This window comes from Cetorhinus maximus, chromosome 18 (assembly GCF_964194155.1).
Source record: "Cetorhinus maximus chromosome 18, sCetMax3.hap1.1, whole genome shotgun sequence".
Taxonomy (NCBI): domain Eukaryota; kingdom Metazoa; phylum Chordata; class Chondrichthyes; order Lamniformes; family Cetorhinidae; genus Cetorhinus; species Cetorhinus maximus.
The window spans coordinates 91519575-91538159 of NC_135896.1; the positions used below are offsets into that span (position 1 = coordinate 91519575).

General features: G+C 43.1%; 1 protein-coding gene across 3 annotated transcripts in view; it reads right to left on the minus strand.

Annotated features, from left to right (window-relative positions):
* Positions 1-18585, minus strand: part of LOC144693340 (cysteine-rich motor neuron 1 protein) — a 256361-nt gene that overhangs the window by 197608 nt on the left and 40168 nt on the right. The window contains exon 1 of one of the 3 annotated variants that reach the window (XM_078563161.1): positions 7933-8062. The exons of the other annotated variants lie outside the window; for them this stretch is intronic. Coding sequence (XP_078419287.1) covers positions 7933-7954 — 22 coding nt within the window. The 5' untranslated portion in view covers positions 7955-8062. Of the gene's footprint in view, positions 1-7932; positions 8063-18585 lie in introns of those variants that run through there. 3 annotated transcript variants of the gene reach the window in all.

The window sequence follows — 18585 nt, forward strand, 5'->3', positions numbered from 1 at the left end:
CTTTCCAACAATTTAGTATTACTTTGCTTCCTTCAAAATATCCCTAATGTTGCACTGTGTTGCTCCTGTCCTTAATTTGATAAGAGTGCTTCTTTATCTTCAGTAATGATGCTGCCCAAATATCTAAAGCTGAGTATCGACTCAACGAATAAGTCTCTGAATACATACCTGGGTCTTACCTATTGTCTATCGAAAGCAAGATCTTTAGTTTCACTGTAGATTCGCATATCAACTTAGTTTGCTTTCCCAGAGTAGTGCATTGACCTGTATTTGATGAGTGCCTTAGTAAACCTAGCACTATCTGCATATTTGAGACCTATAATAAAATCGCGATGATGATGTCATCAGGGAGATTCTACAATCTACAATGACACTTGGGAAGACCACCACCTTGCAAGTTCCCCTCCAAGCCACCCACCATCCTGACCAGGAAATATATCGGCCGTTCCATCACTGTCACTGGGTCAAAATCCTGAACTCCCTAACAGCACTGTGGGTGTACCTAGACCACATGGACTGCAGCGGTTCAAGAAGGCAGCTCATCACCGCCTTCTCAAGGGGAATTAGGAACGGGCAATAAATGCTGGCCTAACCAGCGGCACCAACATCCCGTGAATGAAGAAGAATGACATCAAACAAAGACAATGGGATTTTACACTTCGACAGGATACCTGATACCTTCCTCAAACCAACCGGCAACAAAATGCATGCATGAGTCTGTTTGCAGATATGTTGTGCAAAAAGTGAATGAATTGAAGAGACTATTGAATGACAGCTTTCTTCCCCTCCCCAAAGGAAAATTGGCAAAAAGTATTTTTCACGAAAACAGTGCTCCTTTAAAATCTTGGTGTCTCAAAATTAGTTAATTCAGTTTATGCCAAGAGCTTCCAAAAGGGTCTGTGTGTAGTCTCTGTCTTCCTCTGTTGAACTTCCATGTGCAAGGAGGCCAAGTGTTTTGGAATTAAAAACTTTGCTACAGGCAGATGACTGGGAGGCTGTCTGGAGAAAGTACTGACTGCAGCCAAGAATTCAAATGAAAATGTTATAAAATGGTATGGAAGACCCAAACTGAAGCACAAACGAGCTACTTTCAGTGACTAGGTAGGTAAACATGTTATACAATCAGGCCTAATTATCGAAAAGCTTATGGAATTTTTTTTTTTAAAACGGTTAGTCTTCGTGCTCACCAACTTCCAGCGTCCCCAGCGAACATCATGTCGCAGGCAAAATGTTCACATCGGAATTTCAGAAAAAATAATCCAATGATATCACAAACATAATAGTAAAAGACAACAAAAAAACGTGTGGCTGAATTCAACCAGTGCACGGACGGTGATGATAAAAACTGCAAACTATTGCATTTTCCTATTCAATGCCCATTGTTTACCACTCTGTACCTCGTCTTCTGTGCGACCTGCTCCGGAGCCCATTGCAAACATATGGATTATTTCTCAGTGGTCATTTTTGCAGTTTTCATGAGTGCCCTGCCCAAAGGCAGGACCTTGACTCATTGGCTGCTGAATCCTTAGCCATTTTCTTGGCAGTTTTCATCAGCACTGGCTTGTCATTCCCTTCCACTCTTGGGAGCAGGGTGAGGTGGCAGGTCCCAGGTATGCCTCAGCCAGAGTGGGAATCAAACCTGTGTTGTCAGCCTCATTCTGAACCACACGATAGCCGTCTAGCTGACTGAGCTAACCGGCTCCCAACACAATGTAAACTAGTGGGTTTTCTTTAAAGTGCGGTCAGGTTGTTTCAAACGGAGAAAATGAGGGGGGAAATTTTCCCCTGTGGGTATCCAATGGTCCCAACAGGTGCATGCGAGGAGGTTTCTCCTCTCCAACTAATTTGGATGGCTCAGGTGGACTTTAGGGGTAGAACTTTCCGGAAATGCTGTGCAACTGTTAAGATGGGAGCAAATGTGAATGCAGCTTTAGGCCAGTAGTTATATTCCTGCCTGCGGAGGTCGAGGCCTTTTGCCTGCTGACCTTCAGATTGTCTTCGGGGGTGGCTTGGGAGGGGTTGCAGAGCAAGCTAAAATATTTTCTTGCCTGCCTGGGAAACCTTTGATACAAAAGCAAAACACGGCAGATGCTACAAATCCAAAATAAAAAACAGAAAACGCGGGAAATACTCTGCAAGTCTAGGACCCGGGGACAGGCCCTAGCACCAGGTTTTGCTGGTGCCTTCTGCTAGGGTGGCCATTGTGGGGTGACAGAGGAAACAGAGGTGGAAGTGCATCCCTGCCTCTTCACAATATTTTCTCTGTGCCTATACTGCAGGTGTGGACCTCTTTACATCCGGTGCCAGGAAATCTGGGTAGGTAATAGGTATAATAAATGTAATACGTTTGCTACTTTTTCCGCTTCCCTACACCCAAGGTACTCAGACTGCTGGGTCACAAAGCGAGTTTTTTTTTCGGCTGGATCCCTACATTTGGTTACTTGGTCTGGCAATGGCAGCTGCCAATTTTGTGGTGTTCTAGTGACCTGCACAGTTGCATCGGCACACACACCCATTGTTGTAAAGTCAAAGCAGCTGCTACAGAAACAGCCCTGTGATGCAAATGAGGCACTCTCTAAAGCAACAGGGCTGGCAGCCAATGCTGAAGGAGTTCTTCAGGAAGGACACATGGCTTTTATTTGTTTTGTACTTAATTGGTTGGCTTAAGCAGTTTGAGAATAGATAGTTTGCGCAGAAAATTGCTTCCCAAAATTCTGCTCTTCTGACATTATAGAAGGCCGGAGGGGTGGTGGGGTGGGGGTGGAATACAAGGGGTAAATAATTGTTAGCAATGTTCTTACTTCGACAAAGTACCCAAACCTCAAACCATTCTGTGCAAAATTCCAGCAATTCAGAGCACCAAAGTGCGGGAAGGATTGTGTACTGATTCAGGTTAAGTTCGTACTAGAAAGTTGAATACAAAACATTATCTTCTCCCCAGCCTTTGTTAAATGCTGGAAAACTTATAACAAAAGTTTCTTTCTAAATACACTTCCCTCCTTTTTCAGTTGCGACACCGCAAGTCAAATGACACCTTTCTCATGCCTAGAAGCAATTCACTCCAACGACTCTCCTGTTTGCTGCTCTATAACTGGCCTCTGGGAGCTGTGAGATTCAAGAGCGCTGGTATTCTGCCTTAGCTCCCTGTAGAGCAGTAACTAAACTAGCAGAGATCACCTTGGGGTTGGGGAGGGGCTCAGGCACAAACTTGCCTACATGATTTCAGCAATGTGTCACTTACAAACCATCACACCAGGCCACATAGCAGATCTCACTGGTTTCCTTGTAACTTCCCTTTTCCGAGCATTGTTGCTAGGTGAACATTTTGCCCTGCTTGAAGTACTAGTTAATAAAATTACCTTTTAACTGTATACCATTTGGAAGTGGCTTTGATTTAATTTCACTGGTAAAGGTGACACCTTAGTTGGTGATCATTAAAGGAAGGAAACAATGAGAAATAATGAAGTAGCACAGGTTGGGTTACATGAACATAAACTGCCAACCCAATGACGACACTAATATCTTGATTCAGGATATTGTTATGATTTGTAATACATTTTTGTGGCAAAGTGAGGTACCCTGGCCCTTTAAGAGAATGCAAGTGTACTGATCATGTGACAGCTCTGGCGAATCACTGTACAGCGCGGGCAACTGAGAACTGTAAGTCTAGTTCTGGAGGTTTCTGAGTGAGCACATATGATCTGATGCTCTGCTCTATGTCTCAATAAATCATCACAGTTTATCCTCACATTAGTCTCTCCCCGTTATTGATTGGAAGCAGCAATTGAGGAGAACATAGGAAGGCATGCAGTTAGAGTTTGGTTGGCCAACGAACTCATTTACCCAAGGCAAAAGTGGCGACTAGGATAAAGAACAAAAGAAAATACATTTCAAGACAGGGTGAGCAAAGCATTGGAAAGAGCATCTGTACTTACCTTATAAAATAGGCAACAGCTGGCAATCGGAGCAGAAAGCAGTGCTGCAGCTTAACATTTAAAAAATACCCGGCAGAGTCGCGATCGCAGGGATCCCGCCAAAACCTGAGAAGAACACGAAACCCAGCAGAGAAAAGCCGACAGCTGCAGAGACAGAGTTAAAAAATAAGCGGTGATTGCTCTTAAAGCAGCAATGTATTTAAACTGGTAAATACATGAAAAATGGCTATGGACAGAATATTATAGGAGACCCCAGAGAGAGGGCAACCCTGCTGAAAGGCAACAAGAGATGCCAGACAGAGGCCAACTCCTCAGTAAGCCAAACATCTAAATTCATCATTACCCGGAAAGCCTATCAGAGTGCAGTCCCCTTGTAGTCGTTCACAATGACGCAGTTTGGGCGTGGTGACCCATTCAACCCCATTTCAGATGATTGGTCCCAATACGTCGAATGCTTAGCGTTCCTTTTTTACCACTAAAAACATCACAGGGGGAGGAAAAGAAGAGGGCGATTCTTTTGTCCTCATGCGGGATCAAAACGTACGGGCTGATCTGCAGCCTCATGCCACCTGACACCCCGACTCGAAGATTTTCGATGAGTTAATAAAAATTGTACAGAGCCACCTGAGACCAAAGCCCTGTTACTATGCAGCGCTTCAAGTTCAATTCAAGGAACAGGCTTCCAGGGGAGACAATACCTGACTGTGTGGCTGTTTTAACGGTATTAATTGAGCATTGTGAATTCGGAACGTCCATTAGTGATATGTTGAGAGGCCGGCTGATATGTAGGATTGGAGATGATACTGTCCAAAGGTGTTGGCTAGCCGAACTAGTCTAGTCTTCAACAAGGCATTAGAATTAGCTACCGGGATGGAGAGTGCTGTTAGAAATTCCCAAGTTATAAAAGGGACACAAAATGGCGCCGTCCATCTGGTCGAGCGGGACAATCCGGCAACAAAAGGCACAAAAACTTCGGACTCCGCGGAAAGGGCGGGAGATGCTCTCTAGTTCCAGACCATTGAAAAACAACAGCACTGCAGTGAAAACCCACAAAATCAATGAGAGAAATACACCCAGGCCTCCAGTGAGCGAACGACAACTCAAACAAATCGAGTGCTTTTTCTGCCACCACTATGGCTACATAAGGCGGCACTGCAGAGAAACGTTAAAACAAAAGTATAAAGGCAGAAGAAAAATATCGTGAATTATGCCTCATGGAAGAGCCAGAAGAAATAGAATCAGACATCCTTTCGTTATATAACCTCAAAGTGGGTAGAACCGAGCCAATCCATGTAGTCATTACAGCTAACGGATAACCCACTAAGATGGAAGTTGATACAGGAGCGTCGATGTCCGTCACTGGAGAGCATACATTTAGATAACTGAGTAAAGGAACCAATCCTTTGAAGTTAGAAGTTTCGGACACAAAGCTGTGGACATACACGGGTGAAGAAATAAATGTGAAAGGGGTATGTCAGTCAAGGTGCAATATGAGGAACAGTCTGCAAAATTACCCCTATTTGTAATGTCAGGCAGGGGACTGAGTCTCCTCAGAAGGTACTGGCTGGGAGAGATAAACTCTGAGGGCCCGCTAAGTTCCCAATTCGAAACCAGAAGAGTTGCTGAAAGAGAAAGTGAATGAGCAAAGACCCAATGGGAAAAGCCCGTAGAAGTATTACACCGGGTCAGAGTTCAAGCTGAAGTCAGCATCCTTCAAAAGGAAATGGAAAATCTATTGAAGGACTTTCGTGCGCCACAAAATTCAATCAGGTCCCAATTTGTTCCACGAAAAAGATACGAAGGAGGAAAGGAAGAGTTGAGCCCGTCTCTGGCCGAGTTAAGGAACAAATTAACTGAGAAGGGGCAATGATATGTGATTCTCAAGGAAACTATTAATGAGAATAGGAAAGAATTGGAAGCCCTGAAGCTTTAAAGCTAGACGGCCCTGAATTCTCAGAAGAGCTGTCGGAAAACCCAAATACTGAGCTCATTCACACTCAGCTCGCGCCTGAGTCTAATCAGCCAACAGCAAAATTTAAGAGAAGACAGAGATACGGGTCGGTGCTACCAAGAATAGGACACATAGGAAGAAAAAGAGAAATTATTGACAGTCCTTGGAAAGAAAAAAAAGTTTCTTTTTTCCTTTTCCTCTTTCTCCTCACACATCATGTAGCCCTTCGCTGTATTGCTTTGTTGCCCTTATCTGTTTCAGCTTGGAGGGGAAGGGCAGCAGGAGTAGACGTGACTGCACCAGGAAGATGGTGAAATCATCCACTGAGGGACCTAGTGGACAATTGTCCCCTGAAAAAGAGGTCTCGGAAAAACCAGCCGAGGTTGTTGAACTGAGACACTCAACACATCTGAGAAAGCCTCCGGAGAGGCTTGGCATGTAAGTGGTTATTGTGTTTTAAGCTTGTTAGCTGTACTTTAAAGTAAAGGGGGAGGGATGTGGTAAAGTGAGGTACCCTGTCCCTTTAAGAGAATGCAAGTGTACTGATCATGTGACAGCACTGATGAATCACTGTACAGCGCAGGCAACTGGAAACTAAGTCTAGTTCTGGAGGTTTGAGTGAGCACGTATGATCTGGTGCTCTGCCCTATTTCTCAATAAACCATTGCTGTTTATTCTTACATCAGTCTCTCCCCATTGTTGATTGGGAGCAGCAATTGAGGAGAACATAAGGCAGCGGGAAGTCAGAGTTCGGTTGGCCAATGAACTCATTTACCCAAGACATAAAAATCTTCATTTGGTCTTGTGGCACAGTGGGGAGCACCCCTGCCTCTGAGCCAGAAGCTCTGGGTTCGAGTCCCACCCAGGACTTGATGGCCGAGGAAGATGCGTTCATTATGCAGCCAAACAGGTTGAGTATCAACCTGCTAATCCTTCCAACGCACGCCACTGGCAGACAGTAAGAGTGGGAGAGATTCTTGGTCAGCCATGTGATGGAAAGAACATTAGAGCCTCTACCAACACTTTCCATGGCTCCAGACTGCAACAGGCATGTAACGAAAGTGCATGTTGCACTCTAAGTGAACTGTAACTCACCACCACACATTTTACAATATTCACCTATAGGTATTATTGAACACATAAATATTGGACTTAATTTTTCAGCAATGTACAGAATACAAGAGAATTAATGATATTACACTATGAATTGTGTAACTTATGTTGTATCATGACAAAAAATGATTTTAATCCTCTATTGCCATAATTTTGTATGGGTTTGTCCTGTCAATGGGAAAACGCATGGCAGTAAATTCATTGATTTGAGTTGGAATTTCCTTCTATACTCTGCGATAGCAGTGTTATGCTAAGTAACTGAAAAGTTAATTCTTTATAAACAATTTTTTGTTTATGATTATGTTTATAAACAATTGTTTATTTTGTCCAAATAAACAATTTTTGTTGGAATTGCATTTAGTGTAGGTCACATTCCCCTATGGCTGGCACTGAGAGAGAGAGAGAAGCAGATAATAACCTTAAAAAAAGGTGCCCATACTGCCAAAACCCTCCCTAAACAGCAAAAGGTATGAGAACATTCCCGACTATCCAACTGCTCTTGCTGCAAATAATGGGCCATTTACATTGATACGATGATTTGCACAGTGCTGAAGCACCTGCTGCTGAGGGTCCAACTTCACTTGCAAGGCTGGTTGCACAGCACCAGTGGAGAAAATATATTGTGCACATGGCAGGTATTGAAAGGTAACAAGCTTCAACAGCTGTGAAACGTCTGCATAAGTTTGCACGAGTGCAAAAAACTGCACAGTGTTCCTGATTGTTAATGGCCTGGGATCTCAGCCGGCCCAGTCAGAAAAAAAATGGAAGTCCAGGTCAGTGCCAACAATGGCAATTTACATTTCTCCCAGCAGAAGCACAAGTACACACAGCCTCTTGAGGCGAGTCTCTCCTCACCCAGTCATCCCTGCAGTAACTGGGGCTGTCAATCATTGAAGGGCTGTGATGTGAAGGTGGCTTAAATTGGCCACTCACCCTGGATACTTGATAGAAGCATACTTTGCGTCTACGAGATGCGCGGCAAATAGCAACAAGAATCAAACAGGACGCGTCTGGAATAAACAAAATAACTGTCCCACCATTGCTTCGATAAGAGCGCTCAGTTTGGCTGAAAGGAGCTGAACTTTTGTAAACTTCTGGCTACAGCTCAGTGCCTGCACAGTACTCTATTCAAAATTACTCACACAAATATACAAATAGCCTTTTTAGGCACACTGGAGATAAAATGGCTCAGCAGCTGCCAATGTGTGGGTGGAGTGTTGGGAAAGTAAACAGAAGAGAGTCACTTGTGGCGCTTTCTACATTCAAAGGCACAAATATTTTCTTTGGCACAGAAAAGACAAACTTACTTCAGAATTCGACAACTGGTGATGCAAAATTGCAACATTGAGTACTAAAAACATTATGAGAAGAACTAGCCAGTTTTCCACTCGTCAGCCATTGTAGGTGGCTTACTAATTTCTAAAGTAGATGCTCTACACTTCCCAAAAGGCCATTCTTACTACAAAGCCTCTTTATATTTTGTCAGCCTTATAAGTGAAATGAGTTCTACAGCTTTAAAGGTGGGTCGACCAGGAATAATTTTATCTGCGAGAGATAACAGTTTGAACCTGTTGAGAAATGCAGCAGAGGTAGTGATGAACTTTAGCGTCACAAACTACACATTCTATCACCAACCTCCGCAAACATTATCTATGAGATCAGACTCAAAAGAGTTTGTTCGTTGTGGAGAGCATATTTTGGAAAAATAATTAAAAGCCGAGCTGGATGAGCGGGAAACGCGCTGGACATTTTTCACTAAAAAGAACATTTGTTGTGGGGTCCTTCAATTCAGAAGAGACTCAACTTTCTCAGATGGTAGGCGTTGCTCAGCTACAGCCTGAGGGATTATAATTCAGAAACAATCTTGATGTTGTAAACATGGTCCTGGAAATTGGAGTGGAAATTTACAATACAATTCATAAGAGAATTGAAGAATTAATCAATTTAATAAGATGAACAGTATAAATGAATGACCTGCATGTTAACTTGAGGAAAGGGGATCGATGAATGCTTGACCAATAATGCAAGATGTAGGGGGAGAAAATTTTCAAAGATCTGGAGACCCGGTGCTAATTTAAAAAGAAAATAAGGAAAGATTTGTATTTATAACGGTGCTTTTCATGACCACTGGACACCTCAAAGCACTATAAAGCCAATTAAAATGTAGTCACTGTTGTAAAGCAGGAAATGTAGCAGCCAATTTGGGACAAAGAAATCTTCCACAAGCGCAACATAATAATGACCAGATAATCTGTTTTTCGTATCGATTGAAGGTTAAATATTGGCCAGGACACTGGGGGAGAACTCCCCTGCTCTTCTTCAAAATATTGTCAGGGGACCTTTTACACGCACCAGAGCGAGCTCGGTTTAACATCTCATCCGAAAGACACCACCTCCGACAGCGCAGCATGTTAATAGGATCCAAGCCAGTTATTGAAGCCGAAACCAAGACAGAGCTTAACTTTAATGACAGTTTATTGACTTCTTCAGTCTCTCAGCTGTCCTCCCACACACCCAGTGTCCCAGCTATCCCCTATTTATATGTGCTCAAAGAAAATGAATAACCATCACCTGTTTCTATCAGCCTTAATGTAATCGACATGACATTAACAAAGCCTAACAACCTAACTGACGAGACATTAAGACAGCACTTTGATTCGAGTTGGTCCAAGTTGAGTGGAATGCCTGAGGTGACGGCTACAGCTAAGGGCGGTGTGTCCCACAAGGCAATTGCTGACTAAAGTCACCAATGAGCCGCCCGAGCAGTGGAGGAAATTTCACAAGCAGAGCTATTCCACTTGTATACAGGGTCCTGATCCAGGTCCACCCTTCCACCAAGATATCGTCCAAGGCCACGGGTGTTATGAATTCCTTCGTTGTCGACATTCATTTTCGAGCGCATCACCTCCGAGGCCTCGTACCTCATTCGCTACAACAAGCGCCCATACCATCTCGGCCAGGGATATCCAGAGCGTCGTCGGCCTCATGCTGCCAGGGGAACTGGCCAAACACGCTGTCTCCGAAGGCACCAAAATGGTCACCAAATATACCAACTCCGTTTAAGTTGACCATGCTAACGATTAAAACAAAACACAGTACTACACTGGAGCGCCAGTCAGCCTTGATTTTTGTGCTCAATTCCTGGAGTGGGACTTGAACCTGGAACCTTATGACTCAAAGCAATAGTACTAACCACTGAGCCGCAGCTGCCACACTAAATGTGACGTGTAGAATGCAAGGGAATTTATTAAAACTGCCTGTTAATACCAAAATATATATTGAACTGTGCCTATAGAAAATGGTTCCAGATTGATGGATGGCTGAAAATGTATAACCTGAGGCTCCACTAAACACACCATTTTCCAGCTGGCAACTTTCCTCCAGCCCATCACCTAATAATTTTGTAATAAACTTTATTCCAGCTGCTGTGGTATTTGTTAGTTTTGGCGTATAAGTTCACGACACCCAACTCTACCTCACATCTCTCTCGACTCCTCTGCTGTTGCTAAATTATCAGACTGCGTGACATCAAATGACGGGGAGATGGTGGTGTAGTGGCACTGTCACTGGGCTAGTGATCCAGAGGCCCAGCTAATGCCATGGCAGCCAGTGGAATTTAAATTCAATTCATAAATCTGGGAATTGAAAGCTAGTCTTAGTAACGGTGACCATGAAACTAACATTGATTGTTGTAAAAACCCATCTGGTTCACTAATATCCTTTAGGGAAGGAAATCGGTCATCCTTACCCAGTCTGGTCTACATGTGACTCCAGGCTCACAGCAATGTGGTTGATTCTTAACTGCCCTCTGGAGTGGCCTAGAAAGCCACTCAGCTCAAGGGCAATTAGGGATGGGCAAGAAATGCTGGTCTTACCAGCAACACCAACATCCCATAAAACGATCAAGAAAGAGAAATACTGGATGAGCAGAAATTTTCTCTAGCTAAACATTGGGAAGGCCTAGGCACTGCCTTCAGTCCCTGTGACAAACTCCATCCCCTCTCCCTGGCAACTGTCTGAGCTGAAGTAGGCTGCTTGCAGCCGTGATGTCACATTTGAATCTAAGGTGAGTTTCTGACCAAACACCTGTGCCATCACTAAGATCAGCTACTTTCACCTCAGTATTACCACCTGATTCCCCTGTCTCAGCTCATCGGTTGTTGAAATCGTCTTCCATACCTTTGTTTTCTCTAGACGTGTCTATTCCAACTCTTTCTCAGGGGGCCCCCATAACCGCTTCAGCTTTCAAAATTGCTGCCAGTGTCCTTACTTGTACCAAGTCCAGTTCACCCATCACTTCCGCGGTCACTGACCTAACACTGGCTCCTGATCAAGCAACATGCCAATTTTAAAATTCTCATTGTTCATCACTTTCCCCACCCACCCCACCCCACACAACCCAAGTCTCTCTGTGGGCTTCGTTCCTCCCTATCTCTGCCATCTCCTCCAGCTCCACAACCCTCCGAGATACCTCACTCATCTAATTCAGGCCTCGAGTATCCCAGATTTTAACTGTTTCACCATTGGTGCCCATGCTTTCAGTTGCCAAGGTCCTGAGATCAGGGGTTTCCTCCTCAACTTTTTTTTTCCCACTTCTACCTATATCTTTCCTCCCTCAAGGCATTCCTTAAAACCCAACTCTTTTGATCTGGTTTTTGGCCAATCGTCCTAATACCGCCTTCTCTGGCTCATTGTCCAATTTTGCTTCATAAAACATGGCAGGGCACTTCACAGGCACGTGATCGCATTAAAGCTACCATAAGTGTAAGCTTTTTGTTGTTATGCATTCAAATCAAATCTTTTGATACAAAATTCAATCAAGTGAATTGAGGTGAACTTCATTCTTGCAGAAGTCTGCCTCATGTGAAACCGTGGAAAATCTAACTATCTCGTGCAATACCCTCCTCGCCTTAAAGTTAGAATCACTTTTTGCTCACCTTGGAACAGTCTGATTTGACAAAGGGCATACTGTGACTAGGTTGGCCTCGGTATAGTTCCAATTAAAATTCTTACTCAAAAAGAGGTTTGCAACTCTACTCAAAGAAGTTAATGTTTTCTAAAACAAAAAAAATCGTGTAGTACAGTTCCTCAAATTGAATCGCTGGGATTAGGAAACAAGTTGGATGATAAGACAGGATCACAGAAGTTTAAAGCATCCCCAAACCTGGGCGAAAGCCATTTCTGTGAATCCCACTATAACGATGGCAAAACAGGAAACAAATTGTCAGATTTGATGAAAGAAAGATGATCCAGTGTAACAGTTACCTGAATATTTCTCCAAGTGTCATCAGCAAGAACGTATTTGTAATCTTGGTTAACCATTACAACTGACAGTATAAGGTATCAATAAGGCAGAGGCAAAATGTGTATTTATATAGCGCCTTTCACAGGCCCAGGCCATCCTAAAGTGTTTTACAACCAATGAAGTACTTTTGAATGGTTGCCACTTTTGTAAAGTGAACAAAGCAGCTGTCAATTTGTGCACAGCAAGCTCCCTCAAAGAGCACCTCTCTGATAATACCCAGATAAATCTGTATTTTCAATGCTGATTGAGGGATAAATATTTGACCAGACACCTGGAATAATGCCCTACTCTTCTTCAAAATAGGGCCGGGGATTTTTTTATGTTCACCTGAGGGGGCAGATAGGGCTTTAGTTTAATGTCTCATCCAAAAGACAGTGCAACACTCCCTCAATATGGCACTGGAGTGTCAAGCTTTCATTTTCGTGCTCAAGTCATGGTTTTACTGCCTTCCACATTTGTCTTGCATTGCAATCACGAAGGCAAGTTGCACTTAGATCATTTTCCTTTCCACAAGAGGATTATTGTCTAACCCTGAATAGCCAGGAGTCAGTATTCTCCACCTTTTTGACACTTGGACCTTTCTTCAAATTCTGGGGAAATTGCCGACATTTAGCATTTTTCAATGTTCCTTGATTTGCAACAGAAAGAAGAATTTCATTTGGACATCGTATCAAGACGTTATAGTTAGTGCAATAAATGCAAAAAATCATGGGTTAAAAGGATTTGTATCCAAACCAACATTTTCAATATTATTTACAAATTCCATTTCACTCAGTGAGCAAATTTAATATGATTACGGACAGGAGAACGAAATTGTCAGATAACTTTTCCCTTTGCTCCCCGCTGCTCGGTTGTCCGCAACAAGATACCTATTTTAGAGGGAGTGTTTTAGGCCTATTGAGTGTTGTCACTTTGCATAATGGACACAAAGCCGGATTTTGGGTAAGTTTAAAATCAGAAGAAAATGTTTATTCACACAACACCCCGAAATGTAAACTCAATGAAAAACCATTCACACATACGTGCACAGGCACAAGTGCACGCACACATACGTGCACAGGCATAAGCACGCGCACACACACGCACAGGCACACACATACCCACACACGTGCACAGGCACAAGCACACGGACACACAAGCACACACACAGACACACACACCCACAAGCACAGGCACAGAGTTACAAGCAAACAGAGGCAGAGGCACAAGCAAACACACACACCCACACAGACACAAGCGCGCGCACACACCCACACAGACACAAGCGCGCGCACACACCCACACAGGCACAAACACACACACACACACACACAAAGTAAAGATGGATTCTAGAGATGGAGCATGAATTTAGGTTAGCCAAAATACAATAAGAAAATCACGTTTAAATTTAGTCCTTTTAAGATGCACATATTGCAAGCCTGGATGGGTTCTCTCACGTGGTTCTTTGGACGGTTGGAAGTTGGAAGCCTCTGGGATTTCTGAGTTTCTGTAGAGACAAATATCTTTGCAGGTGAAGACAAATTAGACCTTCTCTTTCTCACTGCCTGGGTTGACTGGTTAATCCAGCAGTGTTCGATTCTTGCTGGAGGAAAGGTCCATCTTGCCCTGTTGGTTTCTATACTGACCGGACTCTGGCTGTTTTTTTTGCAGTAATAGAGAATTGTCATCTGAAGTCAGTTTTGATCATGTGACACATGATCAATACTTCTATTGTCCGCATAAATGAATCAAAGTTAGAGGCCATTGCTACAAAATACGGGGTGAATGGTGGATGTTTACACCTGCTCGAGAAAAATTGGTTTCTCCACACCTATCTTTGCTAAGGGTCGAGCTTACAAACACAGTCTGGGGGTGCTCTTGATTTTAGGTTTTGGTAAATACCCAGTCAATAGCAGGGGTAAATTCACAAGCAATTTTGCATTTTGAATGTCTTTTCAAGGAAGGGCATTCAACGACAGCCATTTACATTTTCAGAACTTTCCAGAGGCCAGGGATAATTCTTTGTCTGTGCAGAAATCACAAAAGGTCACCTGACCCTCCACAGCCATTTTTGCAGCACATTCACTGGCATTACCATCGCTGAATCTCCCAATATCAACATCCTAGGGGGTTATCATTGACCAGAAATTGAACTGGACTAGCCATATAAATACTGCGGCTACAAGAACAGGTCAGAGGCTAGGAATCCTGCAGCAACTCACCTCCTGACTCCCCAAAGCCTGTCCACCATCTACAAGGCACAAGTCAGGAGTGTGATGGAATACTCACCATTTGCCTGGATAAGTGCAGCTCCAACAATACCCAAGAAGCTTGACACCATCCAGGACAAAGCAGCCCACTTGATGTGGCACCCCATCCACAAACATTCACTCCCTCCACCACTGATGCACAATGGCAGGACTGTGTGCCATCTACAAGATGCACTGTAAGAACTCACCAAGGCTCCTTAGACAGCACATTCCAAACCCACAACCACCATCTAGAATAACAAGGGTAGCAGATAAATGGAAATGCCACCACCAGGAAGATCCCCTCCAAGTCACTCACCATCCTGACTTGGAAATATATCGCTGTTCCTTCACTGTCGCTTGGTCAAAATCCTGGAACTCACTTCCTAACAGCACTGTGGATGTACCCACACCACAGGAACTTCAGCGGTTCAAGAAGGCAGCTCACCACCACCTTCTCAAGGGCAATTAGGGATGGGTAATAAATGCTGGCCAAGCCAGCGACACCCACTTCCCACAAACGAACTTTAAAAAGACCCTTTTTAAAGTCAATTTCAAAAAGTCCACACTAATCAAAGCCCGTATCTTGAAAGTTAAGAATATGATAGCTTTACTAGGCCTAACAACATCTTAATAATGGTTCCCTCAGATTTCTTAATTTATATCAACATACAATGCCTTGAGTTAACTTTGTCATTTCCAAGTTACTCTCAGTATTATTAATGTGCCGTTGGGTAGGGCTAAGGTCAATGTCATTTACAGTTGAGCAGTGAAAGCTTTCTTCTGTTTACATTGGGTATTCAAGTTTAGTCTGACAAGTCTGGGTATGTACCACAGAATGAGTTTGTACAATCAATATGCATTCCTGATATTTTGAACCATATTACAAACACAAGGTATCACTCTATAATGTTATCGAAAAATGGCAAAAAAATTTCCAGTCTTTGTCAGAGCCATAAGTGCAGGCTCTTACTTGGGCAGCAGGAGTTGATCATGTGGAGTTGGTGCATATTACTTGGGCACAGTAGAGGGAGCTTTCTCCTTCTAACTTTTGCTGTACCAGACTGACACAACTTAAAATTATTAGCAACAGTGACACTGTGATACACACCAAACTCGAGCTTCGTAGATTTAAAAAAAAAACTGACCATAAAATAGTTATAAAATTTATAGCATACAAAAGGATCATTTGACCATTAGGCTTGCTTTTTCAAAGAGCTGTCAATTAAGCCCCATTCCCCAGCATTTTCCCCACAAGACTGAAAATTATTTTTCTTCAAGAACATGTCCTTTTCAAATTTACAATGGAACCCACTTACACCAATATTTCAGGCAGTGTGTATCAGATCTTAACAACTCTCTATGCAAAAAAATCCTCCTCACTCCCTTTCAATTCTTTTGCCAAATATTTTAAATCTTTGGTTACTGATTCACTTGCCAGAGGAAACACTTTCACCCTAATTGTTCTCATCAAAATCCCAGCACAATTTTTGAATACCTCGATTTTGTCTCCCACTAACTTTCTCTACTCTCTAAGGAGAAGGATCCCAACTTCTCCAATCTCTCAATAGTCCCTCTTCCCTGATATCACCTTGGTGAACCTCCTCTGTACCCTTTCCATAGCCTCAACATCATTCCTGAATTGTGGTGCCCACACAATGCCCCAGTGAGAGCCCAACCAGTGATTTGTAAAAGTTTGGCATAATTTTGTATTCCCGAGCTATAAAACCATCTTTGCCTGCATTTTCAAACATTTGTGAATCTGAACCCCCGGGTCCTGCTGCTTTTACACCTCCATCAAAATAATTCCACACAGATTATACAAAAGCAAAATACTGCAGATGCTGGAAATTTGAATTAAAAACAGGAAATGCTGGAAATACTCAACAGGTCTGGCAGCATCCAAGGAGAGAGGTTGCAGAACTGAAACACTTTCTTTCTTTCTCCCTCCACAGGTGCCGGCAGATCTGCCGAGCATTTCCTGAATTTTCGGTTTTTATACCATTTAGATTTCTCAATGCTGCTTCTCCCAAGTTCATCACTTCATATTTATCAGAATTAAATTCCATATGCCTTGTGTGCCCTAGGTAACCACCTGAGGAGGCAACAGGGAGGGTTGATGAGGGTAGACTGTTTGATGTAGCTTACATGGATTTTAGCAAGGCTTTTGACAAGGTTCTACATGGCAGACTGGTCAGAAAAGTAAGAGCCCCTACTGTTAATGTCTTGTCAATTACATTGTTAGGGTTAAGAGAAACAGGTGATGAGTACTAATTGTCTTTGAGCACATTTGTTAGTTTACTGGTTTTAAAGAAAGCATTTAAATAGCGGATAGCTGGTCAATGAATAGAAGAAAAGCTCTGTGTCCTGGTTTCAGCTTCACCAATCAGCTTGGATCCTTTTAACATCTATGATCCAAGGGCAAGTGGCAACTTGGACCCAAAATTGACTCAGCGGCAAGAAACAAAGGGGGCAATGACTGATGGGTGCTTTTGTGACTGGAAGGTGGTTTCCACTGGGGTTCCATAGGGCTCAATGCTTGGTCACTTGCTTTTCATCGGATAGATCAATGATTTCAACTTAAATTTAGGGGACATGATTAAAAATTCTGAAGATGATACAAAAATTAGCTCTGCGGTTGATAGTGAGAAAGGAAGCTGTAGATTGCAGGAAGATATCAATGGACTGATCAGGTGGGCAGAAAAGCGACAAATTTATTTAATCTGGAGAATGCAATGAAAGACACAATGTATGTTAGGATACTTAGAAGTGTAGAGGAACAGAGACACCTTGGATTGAGTGCCCACACATTGCTGAAAACAACTGGACAGGTAGATAAAAGCTGGTTAAAGACGACGTACAGGATATGTTCCTTTATTAGCCTAGGCATTTACTCAAAGGGCAGGGAGTTAATGCCAGAACTGTGTAAAATATTGGTTATGCCACAGCTAAAGGACTGCAGGGAGTTCTAGTCACCATAACACCGGAAGGATGATCTTGCACTGGGCAGGGCACAGAGGAGATTTACAAGGATGTTGTGAGGGATGGAGAACTTCAGCTGTGAGGAATGGTTGCATGGGGAGAGGGGAGGGTGTTGGGGGTGGGGGAGATTTAATTCAGGTGTGCAAAATATGGGGGTCGAAGATAGAATGGATGGGTAGGTAGGCGATACTTCCCTTGGCAGAGAGGTCAATAACTATTGGCATAGATATAGTTATTGGCAGAAGGATTATAGGAAAGTTGAGGAGTAATTATTTTACCCAGATGGTGGTAGGAGCCTGGAACGCAAGGATGGTAGAGACAGAAACCCCTAATTAATTTTAAAAAAAACTTGGATATGACTCGAAGTGCTGCAACCCTTAGGTCTACAGACCAAGAGCTGGAAAGAGAGATTAGGCTGGATAGCTCTTTCTCCACTGGTATAGACAAAAATGGGCTGAATGGCCTCCATCTGTGCCATACTACTTCTATCTCCACCCTTGCTTCCCTCAGCAACCTACTATTCATTCCATCTGGACCAGGTGGCTAATTGTTATAGCGATGCCAACCATTTAACACCTCCTAGTTATTTATTTTTACCCATCCCTACTCCTCCATCTTTATATTAACTTCAATTTGTGCTTTTGTGAAGGTAGATGCAAAGTTCTCATTCAGTACCTCAGTCATGCCCTCAGTCCCCACAACAGGATCTCCTTCCCTGTCCCGAATGAGCTCCATCATTCTTTCAACAATCCTTCTACATGCATATAAAAGATTTGTGTTACTTTTCAGTGTTGTCTTGTCCTACACCTTCTCTTTGCCCATATATATTTACTATCAATTCCACCCCACCCCACCTCCACCCCCTGCATGTTCTGTATTTTATCTGACTTCAAATCATATTCCATACCTGGCATTTGTCATAAATCTTGACCTCAAGATCCCTGAATGACAAAGGAAATGAAGTTCCATTTTTCCTCCTTGTAGAAATATGCTTAGTTTGTAACTGAGTCACCTGTAAGTTCCCCTCCAAACCACACACCGTTCTGACTCGGCAATATATCGCCGTTCCTG